Below are 17,484 nucleotides of genomic sequence, written 5' to 3'. Positions count from 1 at the left end.
CAAGACTTTGAAATTTGTGCCTCAAAAAATAAATAATATGAAATGGAGTGCTTTGAAAGTTGTGCGGTGGGCGATGTAATCCTTGTCGGCGGGTCGAGACGAACAACCACGGAGGTGGGGGATTGAGGGAGGCTGGAGCTAGGCCGGTGGGAGGTGGGTCCTTGGCTATAGATGAAGAGGAATCGACCAAGGAGGAGGTGGGGATCGAGGAAAAGGACTGGGGAGGAGGGCCTAGGCACGAAGAAGAAGGGGAAGTAGCAATGGCGGTACGGCGAAGGATCTTGGGCGACGACAGTCATAGCTCACCGACGGGAGGCTGAAGCCCTTAACCTCAAACAGTTAGCATTCTGAAGCTTGCTAGCGAGGCAGTGGGTGGATCGAACTCGACAGACCAAGGCGCCGGTGTCGGTAGGTGCCCTTCGGCCTCGTCCAAACAGAGGAACAGAGTAGCAGAGGCATGGTGCCTCCGGCCCCCAGCCCTCAGCCTCACCATAGCAAAGGAACAGAGGTGTGGTGCCCTCGCCCATCCCAGCGCAGTGCCATCAGCCCTCAGCCTCACTGAATTGAAGGGCACTCACCGTACCCTCGTAACACAATTGCCTTGGCCTCGCCGGCGCAGCGCCCTTGGCCCTCAACCTCGCCAACCTGAGGCGTCCTCGAAATAGAGGAGCAATGCCCTCAGGTGGAGGAGAAAATGGGAAGAAGGCACTGGAGCGGGTGGATCTTGTTGTTTGAGTAGTCTCACACATGAAGTAAAAAGAAGGTAGGTGTGGCTCAATCAATCTTGCCAGTGGAATCGCCGGCAGTGCGAATCTCATCGTCATTGGAGGCGTCGGTCTCGTCGGAGAAGGCACTAGAGCTAGCGCCGGTGGTGGAGGAGGAGAGGAACTGGGGTCGAGGCAGTCGCGTGGAGGAGAAAGCTTGTAATATTGTAATAAAAAAATAAGTTATAGTGTCTAATTGAAATTTTTTAAAAATTTTGAGGCCGAAGTATTTTTTATCTAAATTTTAAAAAGATACCTCTAAATTTTTTTTCTTAGTTCTTCGAGCGTGACATTATCTATCCACTTAGAAGATTGACTAATAAGATGAACCCTTCCAATGACTCCATATAACCCCCGAGTTCTCGACTTATTTTGGAGCCCGTTACTACATTGTTTTGCTACATGACATCTTTTTTTTTTTTTGCTAAAAAAAAGAGGAAGAGGGGAGGAAGGGACAAGCCCACCCCCGCGTAGCAGCTTCCACTGGGGCCCCCACCCCGCCAGAAGAATGTTCGATGCGGGCAAACCGGATCGTGTATTGGGCACTCCGACCTATTTTACTTTTACCCTCCCCACCCGTGAGCCAGCTCGGTTATCCGACCCGACCCTCCGTGTGAGTACGTTACACCTGGCACCACCCAGGCTACCAGCCGACCAGTAGCACTTCCAGACTCCGTGTCCAGGCGTGGAGTATTCGGTCCCCAAATTTAATCGACGCCCGCGCGTTTCGAACCTGGAACCACTTGGTTAGAAGTAAACGCTCCGTTCCAACTGGGCTACCACCTGGATGGTTACATGACATCTTTTCGAGGAACCTCGAATGTCCAGCCTTCTGGCGGCCTTCTCTACTCTTGCAAGGGCTTTGGGTCACAGACAAAGCTCCACCTTCAAGTGTGGGCTTTCGACGTCTTTCCTTATTCTTGGAAACGATAACTCAAGGTCCAAACCGAGCATGCCAAAAAGGATATGCTGGCTCTTTGTTTGACTAGAGGGCATGCAATCACTTAGCAAGATCATGGCCTGCTCATGCGACATGTAGGACGCCATTCGGCAGTCTAGGCCAATGATAGAGGTTCGATAAATGGTCAAGGACTTCACATTCCCAAGGAAAGTGAATTGGATTGTCTAGTGGTCAAGGACTTCACGTTCCCAAGGAATTAAGGAGATTAAGTTATAGCTAGTCCTAAGATGACGATAAAGAGATACACAAAGTAGTACCTTCAGACTCCTTGGTGATAAAGTCGTACAAATAGCTATTCATCTAGCCGACTTGTACCGATCATTGACATGTTTATACCACTACAAGAATTAAATTGTTTCTAAGATAAACCGAAATAAAGAGGATTAAGAGTCCAAAATAATTGGATTGTTATTGTTGTTGTTGTTGGAGTTGAATATGGGTTCCTAAAACCAACAATATTTTCTAAGTACCAAAAGGAAAAAAATACTAAACAAGAAGTACTAAATAGTTTTGTTCTTACATCTCACATCTTCTGAGAAACAATAGCGCAATATATATATATATATATATATATATATATATATATATATATATATATTCAAAAAACTATTATATTTTATCAATTACATAGTTTACAAAATTATCTTTAATAATGTTTTTGAGGTGGTGATATTACAAGATATCAAACCTTGGGAGAGATAAAGGACCCTGGGTGCCTTGATAGGAATCAGACTCTCAAGGGCTGGAGCGGCCCAATGTATTTGGTGGTCTAAGGCCGTTTTATCTTTAAGGCCTTTCCTGCAGTGGGCCGGCTTAAGAAGAATTCACAGAAGGACCTTTTTTCTTTAAGATAGACCTGCAGTGGGCCGGCCGATTTGAGACCTTTCATGCGGTGGGCTTTCTTTGGGCCGGAGCCTTAAACGACCGCCTCAGTCGCCTAAGAATTGGGCCGACCCTGCTCAAGGGAAAGGCTCGAGCAAAGTCAGGTTGGTGTGCATACTCACTGCCTTGCTCAAATCTATCTTACTTTTAAAATTGCGGACAATGAAGCTCTTGCTAGCTATAGCTCGAAAACCAGACAGAAGAAGAAGCATAAGAGTTCTGATGAGAAGGATAACAATAGCAATGATGGCTCGCCATGGCCCTACCTCCTCTACAAACTCACTCCGCCACCAAAAGGCCAAGATCATGACGGTGGGGGCTAGTGCAGATTATGTGGGTTTGGGGGCTAATTAACTTAAAATACTCCTTAAGATTGTCTTGGACATCAATTTGCCGGCAGATAAATAGGCTAAATTATAAATAATTGTAGACAAAGGTAATGAAATAAGGAGAGAGAAGAGAAAGCTCCAATTATTAACCGGGTTAGATTGCATTTTAGGTTATTGACTAATTAATATTGTGTTTATACCATATCTTAACAATATAGTTGGAAGCTAAAAGCAAACACCACGTGGATTAAGTTTGATAAAATCAGAGTATGTGAGAATCACATGATTTTTACTGAGACTAGATTTAGTTCGGCTGTAAAATCACACTAAAGGGTGGAAAACTGGACCAAATAGATAAAATTCAGCTTTGATATGGAGAAGCGGGCCAAAAAGGTCAAGTCTTGACCATCAAAAATGATCGACAGAAGACTAAGATGACCATACCAGTCTTAGATTTTCTACAACAGAAGATGCCATTTGTAGGTTCAATGAAGAAAATTTGTCAACACAAGCAATATCAAGATAAGTTAAAAGGCCAATAAGGCATGCTATCGGTCTGGTAGTTGAAGAATAAATATACATATGCGTAGCCGAACGATGGTTGACAACAGTTTCCAGAACTATTAGGAGTGGAGACTAGATATGGAGAGCAATCGTCCAAGTTGATAGTTATATTATTTGTGGACAGTTACTTTTATCTTTACATTTACCTTACTCGTTCATTCTAGATATAGGCATAACTTAGCTTTCTACTATAGCTCAACGCTATATCCTTAGCATAGCCCAACCTATACTCTTCCACCATATCCCAACGCTAGTAGCATGCCCGCGCACGCATCCAGATTGTGCTTGGTCAAGCTTGGTGGCCCTTTTACCTCGACCAATTTTGGAGAATCCTAAGTTCCTTCGCTTGATCGAAATGGGACAGAAAAAGCGATATTTTCAATTTTCATAAAAACTAAAATTAGTTTTTTTAAAGAAAGTTGAAAACTGATGGATTATATTTAGCGACAATAGCGGCTGATGGCTTTTGTTTGGCTTGTTAAATTGGTAGAATTGGAATCCTCTCCAGTTCAGGGCGGTTATACTGGAAAGGGCTAATTCAGCAATCATGGCCATCCGAATTTGATACAATGGCCATGATTCTATAAGCCTTATACCGGGCATTTTCTCATGCATAGTTAGAGCCCATGCAATCACAGCCATTGTACCATACTTGGAAGTCCATGAGTATTCAACTGGCTCTCTCTATTTGGTACTGAATTGAAGAAGGTCCGAACTCAAACCGCAAATCTACCCCTAACCTCATTGTCAACATCCAAACAGCATCCAAAGTATTTTTTCAGTTGTGGACGGGCTCCCAGCTCCGTCCTTGCTACTTTTCTGTAAGCATTTGTTTTTCCTAAAGGGAATATAATCCACAACATCTTTAATCAATTTCCTCCTTTTTCTTTTCTTTTCCTTTCTCAAGAAGACTTTAATCCTCTTTCAAGCAACCCCCACCACAAATCAACCAAAAAATTCACATACTTTCGCAAATATAGTTTTACTTCAGAAATTATTTATAAATATGTATAATTTTCATTACCTTATATGTAGTTTCAGATTGTGCACAACTTGTACGCAGTTGTTGTCAAAACAAAAAAATTGTCAGAAAAGTATTTCATCGACAGTATTGCAAGTCATGTAATTCTTGATTCCTGACACGGCAGTTCCATAGCCAGCCGTTAACCTCAACGTTACACCCACCACGCAAAGCAGGGAGGAGTCTCCCACCACTGAGAAAAGAGAAACAGAGACTGTGAGGAACCTGGGGACACCAGGGCCACGACCTCTCTTCCTCCTCCTCCGCCGCCGCCATGGCCGCCGCCGGCCACCACCTCGGCCACCGCTCCCTCCGCCCCTTCCCCAAAAGAAAAGGCTTCTCTTCTCCTCGTCCCAAATCCCTCGTCTACTCCACCTCCCCCTGCTCTTCCCGCGGTTATCTCACCCTCCGGATCCGGTCCTCCGCCGGTGCCGCCGGTTATGTTTCTCCGAAGATCCCTCCCATGGTGGAGCAGCCCGGGGGGAAGATGGTGGTGGAGCTGGTGGGGGCCTTCAACGAGCTCACGGAGAGGATGGGCGGCGCCCTCTCCACTTCCTCCTCCTCTCGTCTCCTCTTCAAGTCTCTGAAGCTCTCCATCCCACTACTCCAGGCGCTTCCCTTGGCCCCCGGTGGCCGCTCACCGCTCTCCCGTGCCCTCTCCGTCGCCTATCTACTTGCTGATCTCCAGGTACGAGTTTTAACTTAGAAAAAAAAATAATTTTAAAAAATAAATAGACCAGAATTATCCTCATATTTTAAAAATCTTAAAATTTTTGTTCCTTCTTTCAAAAAAGTAGCGACTTTTTGAAAAGAGAGAACGTTGGTTTCTGAAATATTACGTCGCTTCAGTTTTCTGGATAGAGCCTAGACTCTACCGGAATTAATTCAAACATAATTTGATCTCTCTCTTTCTCACTGGTACCAAGTTTTTACTACGGTTATAGAGTTTTTCCACTCTTCAACTTTCTGTTTTCTATCTTTTTCTTATTTTCTGAGCATATGAAGAAGATCGCCGCAAGGCTGCATATAGGGGACAAATTATGTTCTTAAGATAGTGTGTATCACACCTGATCCAAGGAAGCTCTTTTCAATCTTCTGATTTTATTCTAACAGATTATTCCTATATAATATTTTTATAAAATAAGAATATAACAGTTTTTAGGCAAAATATTTCCAACACTCTGAATATCTGATATTACCCACTTAAAATGATTTCTTGGGGAAAAAATCATGCTATTATAATTTATTTTCTATTAAAAATTCATTCTTTAGTAGAAATCCATGTATTCCTCATTGCATTTTGTTCTTTTACTGAAATTGGATGAATAGATATGTTGGTAGCCTGGTTTTATTAGTAAATTATTTTGAGGGATGGAGTTCATTCTTGCTGATTCTGGGAATTACAGTCCACTTTGGTGTCTTCTCATGAGAAAACAGATTGGCTTTCTAATTCAGCTAATAAAAAGCTTTTCTCTGGTATATTAACTTTGCATCACTTTATGTAGAAAGAAAACTTTAGTAGACTAATTGTCACACGCCTGACCCAAGATCGCAAGTCGAAGGTCTTGACAATTGTCGCATATTCATAGAGAACTCTCCCCATAAGCATGCAAGGCATCTTATCACGATATCATAAAACAAACAGCAGAATAAATTTAAATAAGAAATGTTCAAACTTTAATTTAAATAACTAGAATCCAATTTTAATATCTCATAGAACTAACAATATTTAAAAAATCTTACATCAAACTTTAGTTAAATCTTAATCTAAATTTAAAGATGTCAAATTCAGCCTCTAGTCACTCTCTTGATTATAACTCCGTGTCATCTTAGTTCTCATTATCTACAAAGGGTAAGATATGGAGTAATGAGTTAGACATCCCAGTAAGTAATGAACATTACAACCAGATTAATCAGACAATAATAATAATATGCTGAAATTAAGCATGCAAAGTACATCAATTCAAAATTAGATTTAAATACTATTATTATTTCAAAATTCAAATTTTTGTTCATAAATCATTTTTTTTCAAAATATCAAAATTTTCTCGATAGCCAAAAACTATGACCACATCTAAGTGACATCGCATAACCCCCAATGGCAGTGTATCAAAGTGCCAATGTATAACCCCTAGTAACATGGTATCTAAGTGCCAACGTGCAACCTCCATTGGCTGGGTATCGAAGTGTCAACATACAACCCCCACTGGCTAGGTATCAAAATGCCAACATGCAACCGCCGCTGATAGGGTATTAAACTACCAACGTACAAATTCCACTGGTAGGGTATCGAAACATAGTCTGGTTGCGAGTCCAAAACTGTTTTGAATTAAAATTCTTTTTCTTCTCAAAAACATGTTCAATATTCCAAAGCGTAAGATACACAAAATCATATGAGATCAAAATCAATCGAGTATAATCCATATTAAAACCAATACGTTCGATCAAGCATCATACAATATTTTTTTAAAAAAAGGCATATATAATAATAAAACATTATGCATAAGTTCATAAATCAAGAATATTTCAATACATAAAATATATAATTTGCCGATACATCTAGAAAAAAGTTTACATTACTAACCTTGCAAACAAAACCAAACTATAGGTCTAAATAATTTTGACAATCCATCTTAGAACATAAACTCTGGCGAGTACTCAACAAAAATCTCCAATGAGCACCGTAGGCCAAGACCGTTGGAAATCAAGAGAAGGAGAAAAAATCAATAGTGGTCTAGCGATGGTGATCAGCAAAATCTGTCGACAGTGAGGCGAAAGGGGGTGGGGGGGTCTTTAAATAGTCATTGGAGGCTAGATTTTCTAGCTCCCATTGGAAATCAGGATGGAGAAGAAGTTCGTCTCCTACTCTAAGTCGAGCAGGGCCCTATTCATTTTTTTTCTTTTCCGTCTCCTACTCCAACTCTTACATCTAGGCTAATCAAGTGGACTAGGCCCAGTTTCTTATTAGTTGGGCTGGGTATTACATTCTTCCCTCCCTAAAAAAAATTTGTCCTCGAAATTTTCTTACCGAAGTTTTCAAAATTTAAGGGTTATTGCCTCAAGCAACCTTCTAATTTCAAAAATAAATCTTTCGTCTTATTATTGTTCTATCAGCTTAAAAAAATAATTAAAACCATTACACTTCCATTGTGCACTCTGATTCAAACTCACCAACACACCTATGTCAAATATAAGTTTCTAAGTTATATTACAATCAACATAAATTAATGTCACAATATCCTTAGTGTCTACCCATCTACCCTCATACTATGTCTGACTTTATATCATAATTTATCCACTTATGCTCTGACACCATAATAATTATCACGCCCCTGACTGAAGATCGCGGCAACCTCCGCATCCTCATAAAGAACTCTCCCCATAAGCATGCAAGGCATCTTATCACAATATCATAAAACAAGCAGCAGAAAAAATTTAAATAAGCAATATTTAAATTTTAATTTAAATAACTAGAATTCAATTTTAATGTCTCACGGAATCAACAATATTTAACAAATCTTCCATCAAACTCTAGTTAAATTCTGATCTAAATTTAAAGATGTCAAATTCAACCGCTAGTCACTCTTCTGATCATAACTTTGTGCCATCTTAGTTCTCGGATTTGTAAAAATAGTAAGATATAGAGTAATGAGTTAGACAACCCAGTAAGCAATGAAAACTTTAACCAGATTAATCAGGCAATAATAATAATATGCTGGAATTAAACATGCAAAGTATATCAATTCAAAACTAGATCTAAACACTATTGTCATTTCAAAATTTAAATTTTTGTTCATAAATCAATTTCTCGATAGCCAAGAACTATGACCATATCCAAGTGCTATTGCGTAACCCCCAATGGCTAAGTATTGAAGTGCCAACGTGCAACCCCCACTAGCAGAGTATCGAAGTGCCAACGTATAGCCCCCACTGTCTAGGTATTGAATTGCCAATGTGCAACCCCCAGTGGCAGGGTATCGAAGTGCCAACATGCAACCCCCACGAGCGGGTATCGAAATATAGTCTAGTTGCGAGTCCAAATTCGTTTTAAATTAAAACTCTTTTTCTTCTCAAAAGCATGTTCAGTGTTCTAAATCGTAAGATACACAAAATCATACGACATCGAAATTAATCGAGCATAATTCATATCGAAATTAATACATTCGATCAAGAATCATACAATATTTTAGAAAAAGGCATATATAATAATAAAACGTTATGCATAAAGTTTATACATCAAGAATAATTCAATTCAAAAAATATATATTTTTTTGATAAATCTAGGAAAAAGGTTTACATTACTTACCTTGCAAACGAAACCAAACTATAGGTCCAGATAATTTCAACAATCCCTCTTAGAACCTAAAACTCTAGCGAGCGCTCAACTAAAATCTCGAATGAGCACCGCGTGCCAAGACCATTGGAAGTTAAGAGGAGAAGGAGAAGGAACCAACAGTGGTCTAGTGGTAGTGATTGACAAAACTTGTTGGCGGTGAGGTGAAAGGGGGTGTGGAAATCTTTAAATAGCCGCTGGAGGCTAGGTTTTTAGCTTCCATAAGAAATCGGGATGGAGGAGTTTGTCTCCTACCCCGAGTCAGAAAATGGCGCTATCCCTTTTTTTTTTCTTTTTCTATCTCCTACTCCAACTCTTACATCTAAGCTGATCAAGTGGAATAGGCCTAGTTCTTTATTGGTTGGGTTGGGTATTATACAAATAGTATTAAATGAAGGAAGATGACAAGAAAAACTTAACAAATCATCAATTTATGTCGACTTGGCATCAATTTGGGTCATAGCATAATTGAACAAAATTTGAGAACATTATGGAAAGGATAGTAGATAAACATTTATGTGGATATATAAATATGTATTTTTCTGGGTCATTTTGCTGAAGTGGAATGAAAGGGATTTCTTCATCACATTTTAGATTTGAAACTCAATTGGCGTGTTTCACTATTGCTGTTATGAGTAAGAATGGACAACAATCAGTAGATAGAGCCATTCTTGTAATTCACCATCAAATAATTACTGACAAAACATATGTATGCATAAAAGAGAAAGCATGGGCTTATCTTTGTTTTCTCTGGGGCTTTCATATGATCAAACTGAGTAAATTTGCAGATGGATGCAGAAGTTATTTCGGCTGGCATACTGAGAGAAGTCCTAAAGGCGGGGGCTCTAACCATGCATGATGTCAAAAGCCAAATTGGTGCAAGTACTGCTCATTTGCTACATGAGTGCTTGCGGATAAGGCACATTCCTTCAAAGGTTGACATCGTGGATGATGAGCATGCTACTTTACTGAGGAAGTACTGTTTGACTTACTATGACATTCGGGCAGTGATTTTAGAGCTTGCTCTTAAACTTGACACGATGAAGCATCTTGATTTCCTTCCAAGATATCAGCAGCAGATAATGTCCCTTGAGGTTATGAAGATATATGCCCCTCTTGCCCATGCTGTTGGAGCAGGTGCCTTATCACTGGAGCTGGAGGACCTCTCGTTTCGATACTTGTTTCCCTATTCATATCTTTATGTTGATACATGGTTGAGAAGCTATGAAACAGATTGCAAGCACTTGATAGATGTGTACAAGGAGCAGCTTCTCCAAGCACTAAAGGCTGATGCCGAGTTGGAGGAGATTGTGGATGGCATCTTGATTCAAGGTCGATATAAAAGCCGTTTTAGCACTATGAAGAAGCTATTGAAAAATGGATCTAAGCCACAAGAAGTAAATGATCTTTTGGGTTTGAGGGTTATCTTGAATCCTCAACCTGGTGATAGTATGCTGGAGAGGGCGCATAGGGCTTGTTACAGGACACGTGAAGTGATCCAAACCCTCTGGAAGGAAATACCCGACAGGACAAAAGACTACATTGCCAGACCCAAACCAAATGGCTACAGAAGTTTACATGTGGCTGTTGATATCAGCGAACAAGGAAAGGTTAGACCAATGATGGAGATACAGATACGCACCACGGAGATGGACTCATTGGCAGTTGGTGGAGCTGCATCCCATTCATTGTACAAGGGCGGTCTTACTGATCCAGAAGAGGTGAGAAGCTCCTCACTTATGCAGTTCATTTATGTAATTTTCCTCATCAATGCAGTGAAACCAACTAATGATTTCCAAGAGTTTCAACTAAGGAAAATGAATTTCTGCATATTCTGATATGCTTTTATAGGACTATATCTATAACCTGTTACTCTAGATATGTGATTTGTTGGTGTCTATAGAGGATACGTACAGGTGCAGCCTGATGCAAAATTGAGCCAGAAAACTTAATTTTAGTTGCAGAAATAACTCTAGAATGGATAAGATGATATCATAAGACATTTACTTGAAATATAGCCTCATCTTCCACTCTTATGGCACTTGGCATTATATTTTTTGCCATGACATCTGAATTTCTTGTTGGTTCTCTCATGAAAACAGTCCCAGCTTCCACTAGCAAATTCGTAGGAGAATGCAGATTGGCTTGAAGCATTGATTGGCTACCCTTTGGTTAATTTGTCTTCTATTTGCAATGGCATCTAACATGCTTCTTCCCCTATACATATTTGAAGATCAGCTATCTTGTATTGAATGCTTCATGTAATGAGCTGCCAATACATCCTCTGCTTCATAAATCCCACTTTGGTTTGCCAACACACGCTCTCCATGTGCTCAGTAATTGTCTCATCCCCTTTATGCAATTTATGAAATCACTAGAAACTGAACCCAGAGCCTAATTGCTTGCTTGTATAAGAACACCAGTAATTGTCTTAAAATATAATAAGTTTGGAAAAATGAAGCCTGAAAAATACCCGGCCACATCAGTGATTCATGTGAGCTCATCTCTATATTAAGCCTGCCAATTGCTTGCTTGTATGAGAACTTTTCTTTTTTTTTAGAAGTGCAATATGCAGTTTTAACTTTACATATATATCAAGTTTTAGGTGGAAGCAAGAAGCAATTTTGGTTTGATGGCTTGTCTGTAGCATTAAGGATGTGTTCCTGCTTAAGATATTGCCATCCCTTTCATCTATGTTGTACCTGTCCAGAAGTCAATTTGAATTGAACTGCTTATAAGTTGGAGGTAGCATGATATAGCTTAGTTATTGTTTGATTGTTCAGTATTTTGTATGTAATTGTGATATCTACATGGAATTAGGGCTATCAAACAAATGAGCTAGTTGTGAGCAGCTTGTATTTGCTCAAAATTCAGCTCAGTATGAGCTTGCTCAATTAATAACTGAGCCAAACACAAGCTAGGTTTTTAAATTCGAAAGCCACATGAGCTGAACATGAGGTAGGCCCAGCTTGCTTGTTTTCAGCTCAATATAGCTCAAAATTGTAACTAATATAATTATATATTATGCTACTACTGAGCATGGGGTATCTAATTTGAATGACTGTGATCTTTTAGATTTTTTTTTTTAAAAAAAAGAAGATTAGTGCTGGTTGATGTAGATTAATAAATACACAAATTTGGGAGGTGTACTTCTGTCCCTCTTTTAGTGTACAAGTGATGTGTAACCATTTCAAGATGGGGGTGGTTACAACATGTAGAGTAGGGAGACGAGGGACCAGCACACTGTTCTTTTGTGAAAAGGATACTTGCGAGCCATTGGATTATATTCTGAACAGCTCAGTTTTTTATGCTCTTACGTTCAAAGGTTGGCCTAGCCCCCAATCTACCCCCTCTCCAAAAGTGCTGCAAGCCAGCTGCAATCTTTCTCATCTCCCCCCTTCCCTATTTTATTAAAACCTCTAGGCCCTCAGGCTCCATAGCCCCAAATCTTTAAGATAAGGTTCCTTACTCCACCTCCTCTCTTCTATTATCCTCCTCAGAGGTGGGCCGCAATGGGAAGGACTGAGGTCATTCTCTTTTTCCTTTAATTTTCTTGACAAAGGTCTACCATCAAATATGGCATGGACAGAGTTAACAATAGTGGAGGGTAGAGATCTGGATATCGTTGGACATTGATTTCAGTATTTTATGTCCAGAATTTCCTCTTCCATTCACACCAACGATGATGTATCTCTCCTCTTTTGTCCTTCTCCTTGCCTCAACAAGCTTAAACAAGCGGGCTTGAGCTTGGCTTGATGAGAAATGAGCAAACTTGAGCCAATTCATCCTAGCTCAAAACAAGCTCAAGCTGGCATTGCAGTACTTTAAGCCAAGTTCCAGCTGGGGGCAGCTTGCTCATGTTTGGGTCGTTTACACCCGTATATGTGGAATGCTTCCAAGTTCCAACAGCTTTAACTAGTCTTCTTCTGACTCCCAATCCTTTGATATAAACACTCTAAGTAAATTTTAAAAGAAAATTGTTTATTGGGCTCAAATGTGAGACTTAAAAACCAGTTAATGGATCATCCAACATTTCCTTTAGCCCCACCAATCGTGTTATGATCTCGTGCTGCTGATGGACGAGCAATGCAGACATACCCATATCTTAGTATTTAGAAATATATCTGGATTGCCTAGTTCTGAACCTCAGTCAAGTACTTGGTATGTGTCTTCCAATCTAGAATCATTTTGTCAATCAAGAGGCATATCATATGCATGGCTGTTGTTGGCAGCATGCTCCTTCGAAAACCTAGCAGCTATATCTTGTAGCTTCCCTTGAGCTTAATTAAACAAGACGACTATAAAGACATGAATTTCAGAACATCATGGAGTGAGTTGAAACTTTTTTTTTGCCTTTTACATCTTTTAACTTTCCTCATCTTACACTTTTAAAGGATTTGATAATTTCAATTATAAAATAGGTTCAAATTCATATCTGTTTGTACTCTTCAAGTAACTTACAACTGTACTCTTCTACTATCCTCACTGTCTTTTATCGTTAACATTTACTACTAATCCAATTGGAGAGAGAAGGAATTGCTTCCTCCAATCTGCTCAACTAAAATCTCTCTCTGAACGAGAGGAACAATAAAACAAAATGAACTTCTATAGGGAGGTAAAGTAGAGTTTTTACCCTATTTACTTTTTGCAAAACCAATGTACAAAATTATGATATAAGGCCTCCATCAATACTAGATCAATACTAGTTTGTTCCACCTCTCCAAATCTGAGCTGGATTCCTCATTTAGCTAAGATATGGAACTTTCTCAAAAATAGAAAAAAAATACAAAATTGTAAAATTGGCCTAGAAGCTAGCTGTCAATATCTACGTTAACTTTGTATTCTACTTTGTTGTCTAATGCTTCAAGGGTATGAGTTTAACCCTGGTCAATGTTTACTATAAATATTTGCTTGAGTTGCACCAAGCATATTAGATCCCTAAGCAGCCACCAATCAGATTCTTTTCAATCCCCATGGGTATATTGACCGGTCGCCATATTGTAGATCTCGAAAAACTTATCAAATTTCAAAAAGAAAAAAGACCAAAGATGGACGTTGTATGTGAAAGTTATGCCCTCAAGAAATTTTGCCTTGCACTTGCTCTGGATGTGGTAGATCTTGGTCCTGGACCCTATTAAGACATAACTGAATTACCCTAATTGGTCCGCAATGAATATGGTGATCATCCTAGATCAACTACACAAGATATGCAGAATTGTAACAGTTGGGCAACATGGAAAGATTTGGGAGATATATTAATGCTAAGTAGATGCAAACTAGTAAGGCATCTGGAGGACTGATTCTAGCTAAAGTGGATCTACAACACAGACCCTGCACATTCTCTATCTGATCTTCATCTTTATTTTGGTTAAGTTGATTTTTTTGGAAGGGGTTTGAGATGCTATAGGCTTCTTTAATTTAGGCAATATTAAGGTATATATGCTGCCTGTCCAATCCTAGTAGGTTCATACCTCCTCCTACAGTTTGTGGCTAATCCTAGATATCATTACCTTCTTGAAAGAAACCTAACTGAGGAGTACTCTTTTATGTTTAAGGAAGCCTACCTGAGTTGGAACTTGTTTAAAAGTAGGTTTATGTTTTATAGTATATTGCAGTTTTCGTTTGCCACTTTATTTTCAGCATTTGTTTTCTTTTGTCAACAGAATAATATCATTCTTTTGCATGAATTTATTAGTTTTATTTGGGGTGAACACCAGAAGATGCCACATAAAGAGAAGGGTTTTAGGTTTCTTGTTGAATGGCTAGAAGAGAGGTGGCAAGTGTTGTTCGAGTGACACAAGAGCAGACTTTACCATGAATGTGGGGAATGTTAGTCCTACTAATTCACAATATGTTGTAGTGTTTACTATGGAAGAATGGTAGAGAACATAAGAGAGTACACATTGAATACTGTTTCTGTAGATTCAAAAAGGGAGGAGGGAAAGAAATTACAAGGTTAGCCAATCTAAAGGTAATGTAAGTGGAGGTATCAGAGGACCAAAAGTTAAAAGCACAATAAATTGAACCTAATAGCATGCAGAAGTGGGGGAAAGTTTGAAGTACAAGTAAATCAAACCTAATAACATACAGAAGTGGGGGAAAGTTTCTAGTGCATGTGGGGAAAGAAATGGATTTTACCTCTAGCTAAAACGTGACCTTAAACCTTTCTAGAAATTGTTAGATTAGATTAGCAGGTAAGGACAAAGGTAAAATTGTTAAGTTTGTGACATCAGGTATTTATATATAATGGACAAAAATGTGAAGGAGTATGGTGCTTCTGAATACAAAGTTTTGTATAATGAGACATGGTATTTGGAGTGTTGCAAATGGGTCGGGTCAAACTAGATACAGGTCGGGTCAGATACAGGATAGACTAAAAATCTATCAACCCAAACCCAATCTGTTTATTAAACAGGTCAAAAATCCAGACTTGAAACTGACCATTTGATTAAATAGGAAATCTAAACCTGATCTACAATGGGTTAAAACAAGCGAAGTAGGTTAAACAGTTAAGCACTGCCGCCCTACTTGGAGCTAAATATATAAGCAAAAGATGAAAGCATTTAGTAATTGGAGCAAGTAATGTTGAGCAGGTGTGACAGCAAAGATGGGTTTGTAAATAGCAACTAGTCTTAGTGTATCTTATTGAAAATGTAACAGAGGATTTGAAAATTAAAGCTTTATCTGAGGCTTTAGCCCGTGATAGGGGGTAAATGGATGACTCATCGAGAGTATTAGACATTAATTCCTCCGAAATAATCTTTTTCCAATTAATTTTGAACCTTTTACATTTTATGAGCAAAATAATTCTCCAAAACGCTTACATGTTTATAACTCTTTGAATAATTCTCATATTTTGCACAGTTGATAACTTTGTATGCCAGACCACATGCATTTCAATCTTATCAGCAAGGAAGTATGGTGTCATTATTCAATTTTATAAAGCTTTTTATTTTTCTGTTGTAGGCATTGTCATTTACAACTCAAACTCATTACCCCTCACTATTTTATTTGTTCAGGCAAAACGGCTGAAGACAATTATGATGGCCGCAGCTGAACTTGCAGCTGTGCGTCTTAGGGATATACCATCTGCAAATCAGAGAGGGGCTCTAAAGATCAACCACAGAAACCGAGTGTTTCATCTTCTTGATAAAAATGGTGATGGGAGGATTAGTATCGAGGAACTTGCAGAAGTGATGGAAGAGCTTGGAGCTGGAGGTGAAGATGCACAGGAGCTAATGCAACTTCTGGATTCAAATAGTGATGGTTCATTGAGCTCTGAAGAGTTTGATTTGTTTCAGAGACAGGTAAAGTTTAGTAAATTAGATGAAAAGAGCTATATCTACACCTGAATAGGTGAGAAACAGCTTTACATGCTCTGTGAGCCAGACATATCCTTGTTTTGTCTGGGTACTCCACCATACAGCTGGTGGTGCTGCACAACATAGGGGGTGCGTGACCATGACACAGGTTTTCACACACTTTTCTAGCTTTCTGGTACTGCTTTAATCATGGATAATCAACATTTGCAACAGCGAAGTATTTGATTCAAACTGAAGCATGTTTTTGTAAAAAAGAGGGGCATCACAAAAGAATTATTAAGAAAATATATAAGCTAACATCACTTGAATGTGAACTCCAGGCCATTTTCGTATTATATTGTATAAACAGCCATGTTAAGTATGCCATATAAATATATCAACTTTTGCGCAAAAGATATTAAGTTTTAAATATTCAGGAAGACTGCATGAGCTATAATACTCTGGTTCTCGAGCACCAAAGAACCTAACTAAAACTAAAGGCCCCTCCATTTATTAAAAGTTGTTAGAATGAAATTCAAATGACTTGTTCCAATTAAAAGAAATTGCTTTTATGGTTCTCTCTATTGCTGAACTCAATAGCTTATTACTATTTTAGGTTGAACTTACGAGAAATTTGGAGGACAAAGATGATAACTACAGAACTCTGTTGGGGGAGAAGCTGCAGATTACTGACAGTACTGGCTTAATCCAGGTTTACCGCAAGGAGTTGGGCGACAAGCTGGCAGTTAGTTAAAACTATTGTAAGTGTATTGAACTGGAAGAAAATTAGAAACAAAAGGGCTATAATGTAGAGTAGTTTTTTGGTAGAGCTCTTGTATACCTGCTGTACTGAGTTCTATATATGGTAAAAATATGGTAGTGAAAACTGATTATCTGCAATTAGAGTTTAGTGTCACAATTGCTTTGAGGTTGTAAGAAACGACTGCAAATGTTTCAATCAAGGCTGTCACCAACCTTCTCAGAAATCTTTTGTTTGACTGCTTGTCTGCTTCTTTCCCAAGTAAATGCTCTGTCTTCTCTCTCTTAATTTGTGCAACTATCAGACGTTTTCAGATACTGGGTCTCCACAGCAACAGCAAACTTTTAAGAACTTACATTCCTGGGTCTTCTTGATATTGTTAATGCAGTGTTGGTCAGATGGGGTTAATATGTCTTGCATATTTTCATATTTGGCAAAGGGGATTCTTTTAAATTTTAATATAAATAATAGGTAAGGTCTTCTGCTTTGATAGTAATTGATATGCCAAGGTGTCTTAGTTTTCGCTGGTTCTGTCATTAAGATAATCTTTTTATTGCTTATATAATGAA

General features: G+C 38.9%; 1 protein-coding gene across 1 annotated transcript; it reads left to right on the top strand.

Annotated features, from left to right (window-relative positions):
* The first annotated feature begins 4,631 nt into the window (after window positions 1–4,631).
* On the top strand, window positions 4,632–17,141 carry CRSH (Ca2+-activated RelA/spot-like protein). Its single transcript, XM_008792264.5, has 4 exons — window positions 4,632–5,209; window positions 9,643–10,575; window positions 15,874–16,161; window positions 16,772–17,141. The coding sequence occupies exons 1-4, from the start codon at window positions 4,796–4,798 to the stop codon at window positions 16,907–16,909; spliced, it is 1,773 nt and encodes a 590-aa protein (XP_008790486.3). The 5' UTR covers window positions 4,632–4,795; the 3' UTR covers window positions 16,910–17,141.
* Window positions 17,142–17,484: the final 343 nt, after the last annotated feature.

The sequence above is a fragment of the Phoenix dactylifera genome, chromosome 2, assembly GCF_051530095.1.
Source record: "Phoenix dactylifera cultivar Ajwa chromosome 2, Ajwa_hap1_PhDact_Kaust_v1.1, whole genome shotgun sequence".
Taxonomy (NCBI): Eukaryota; Viridiplantae; Streptophyta; class Magnoliopsida; order Arecales; family Arecaceae; genus Phoenix; species Phoenix dactylifera.
The sequence above is the reverse complement of the archived record's forward strand: the minus strand, read 5'-3'. Positions and strand labels throughout refer to the sequence as shown.

Bases quoted from the DNA above. Each gene is read 5' to 3' on its own strand.
- CRSH (XM_008792264.5), top strand. From the start codon at position 4,796: ATGGCCGCCGCCGGCCACCACCTCGGCCACCGCTCCCTCCGCCCCTTC. The intron at 5,210-9,642 runs GTACGAGTTTTA...GTAAATTTGCAG, and splicing joins ATCTACTTGCTGATCTCCAG to ATGGATGCAGAAGTTATTTC. The intron at 16,162-16,771 runs GTAAAGTTTAGT...TTACTATTTTAG, and splicing joins TTGATTTGTTTCAGAGACAG to GTTGAACTTACGAGAAATTT.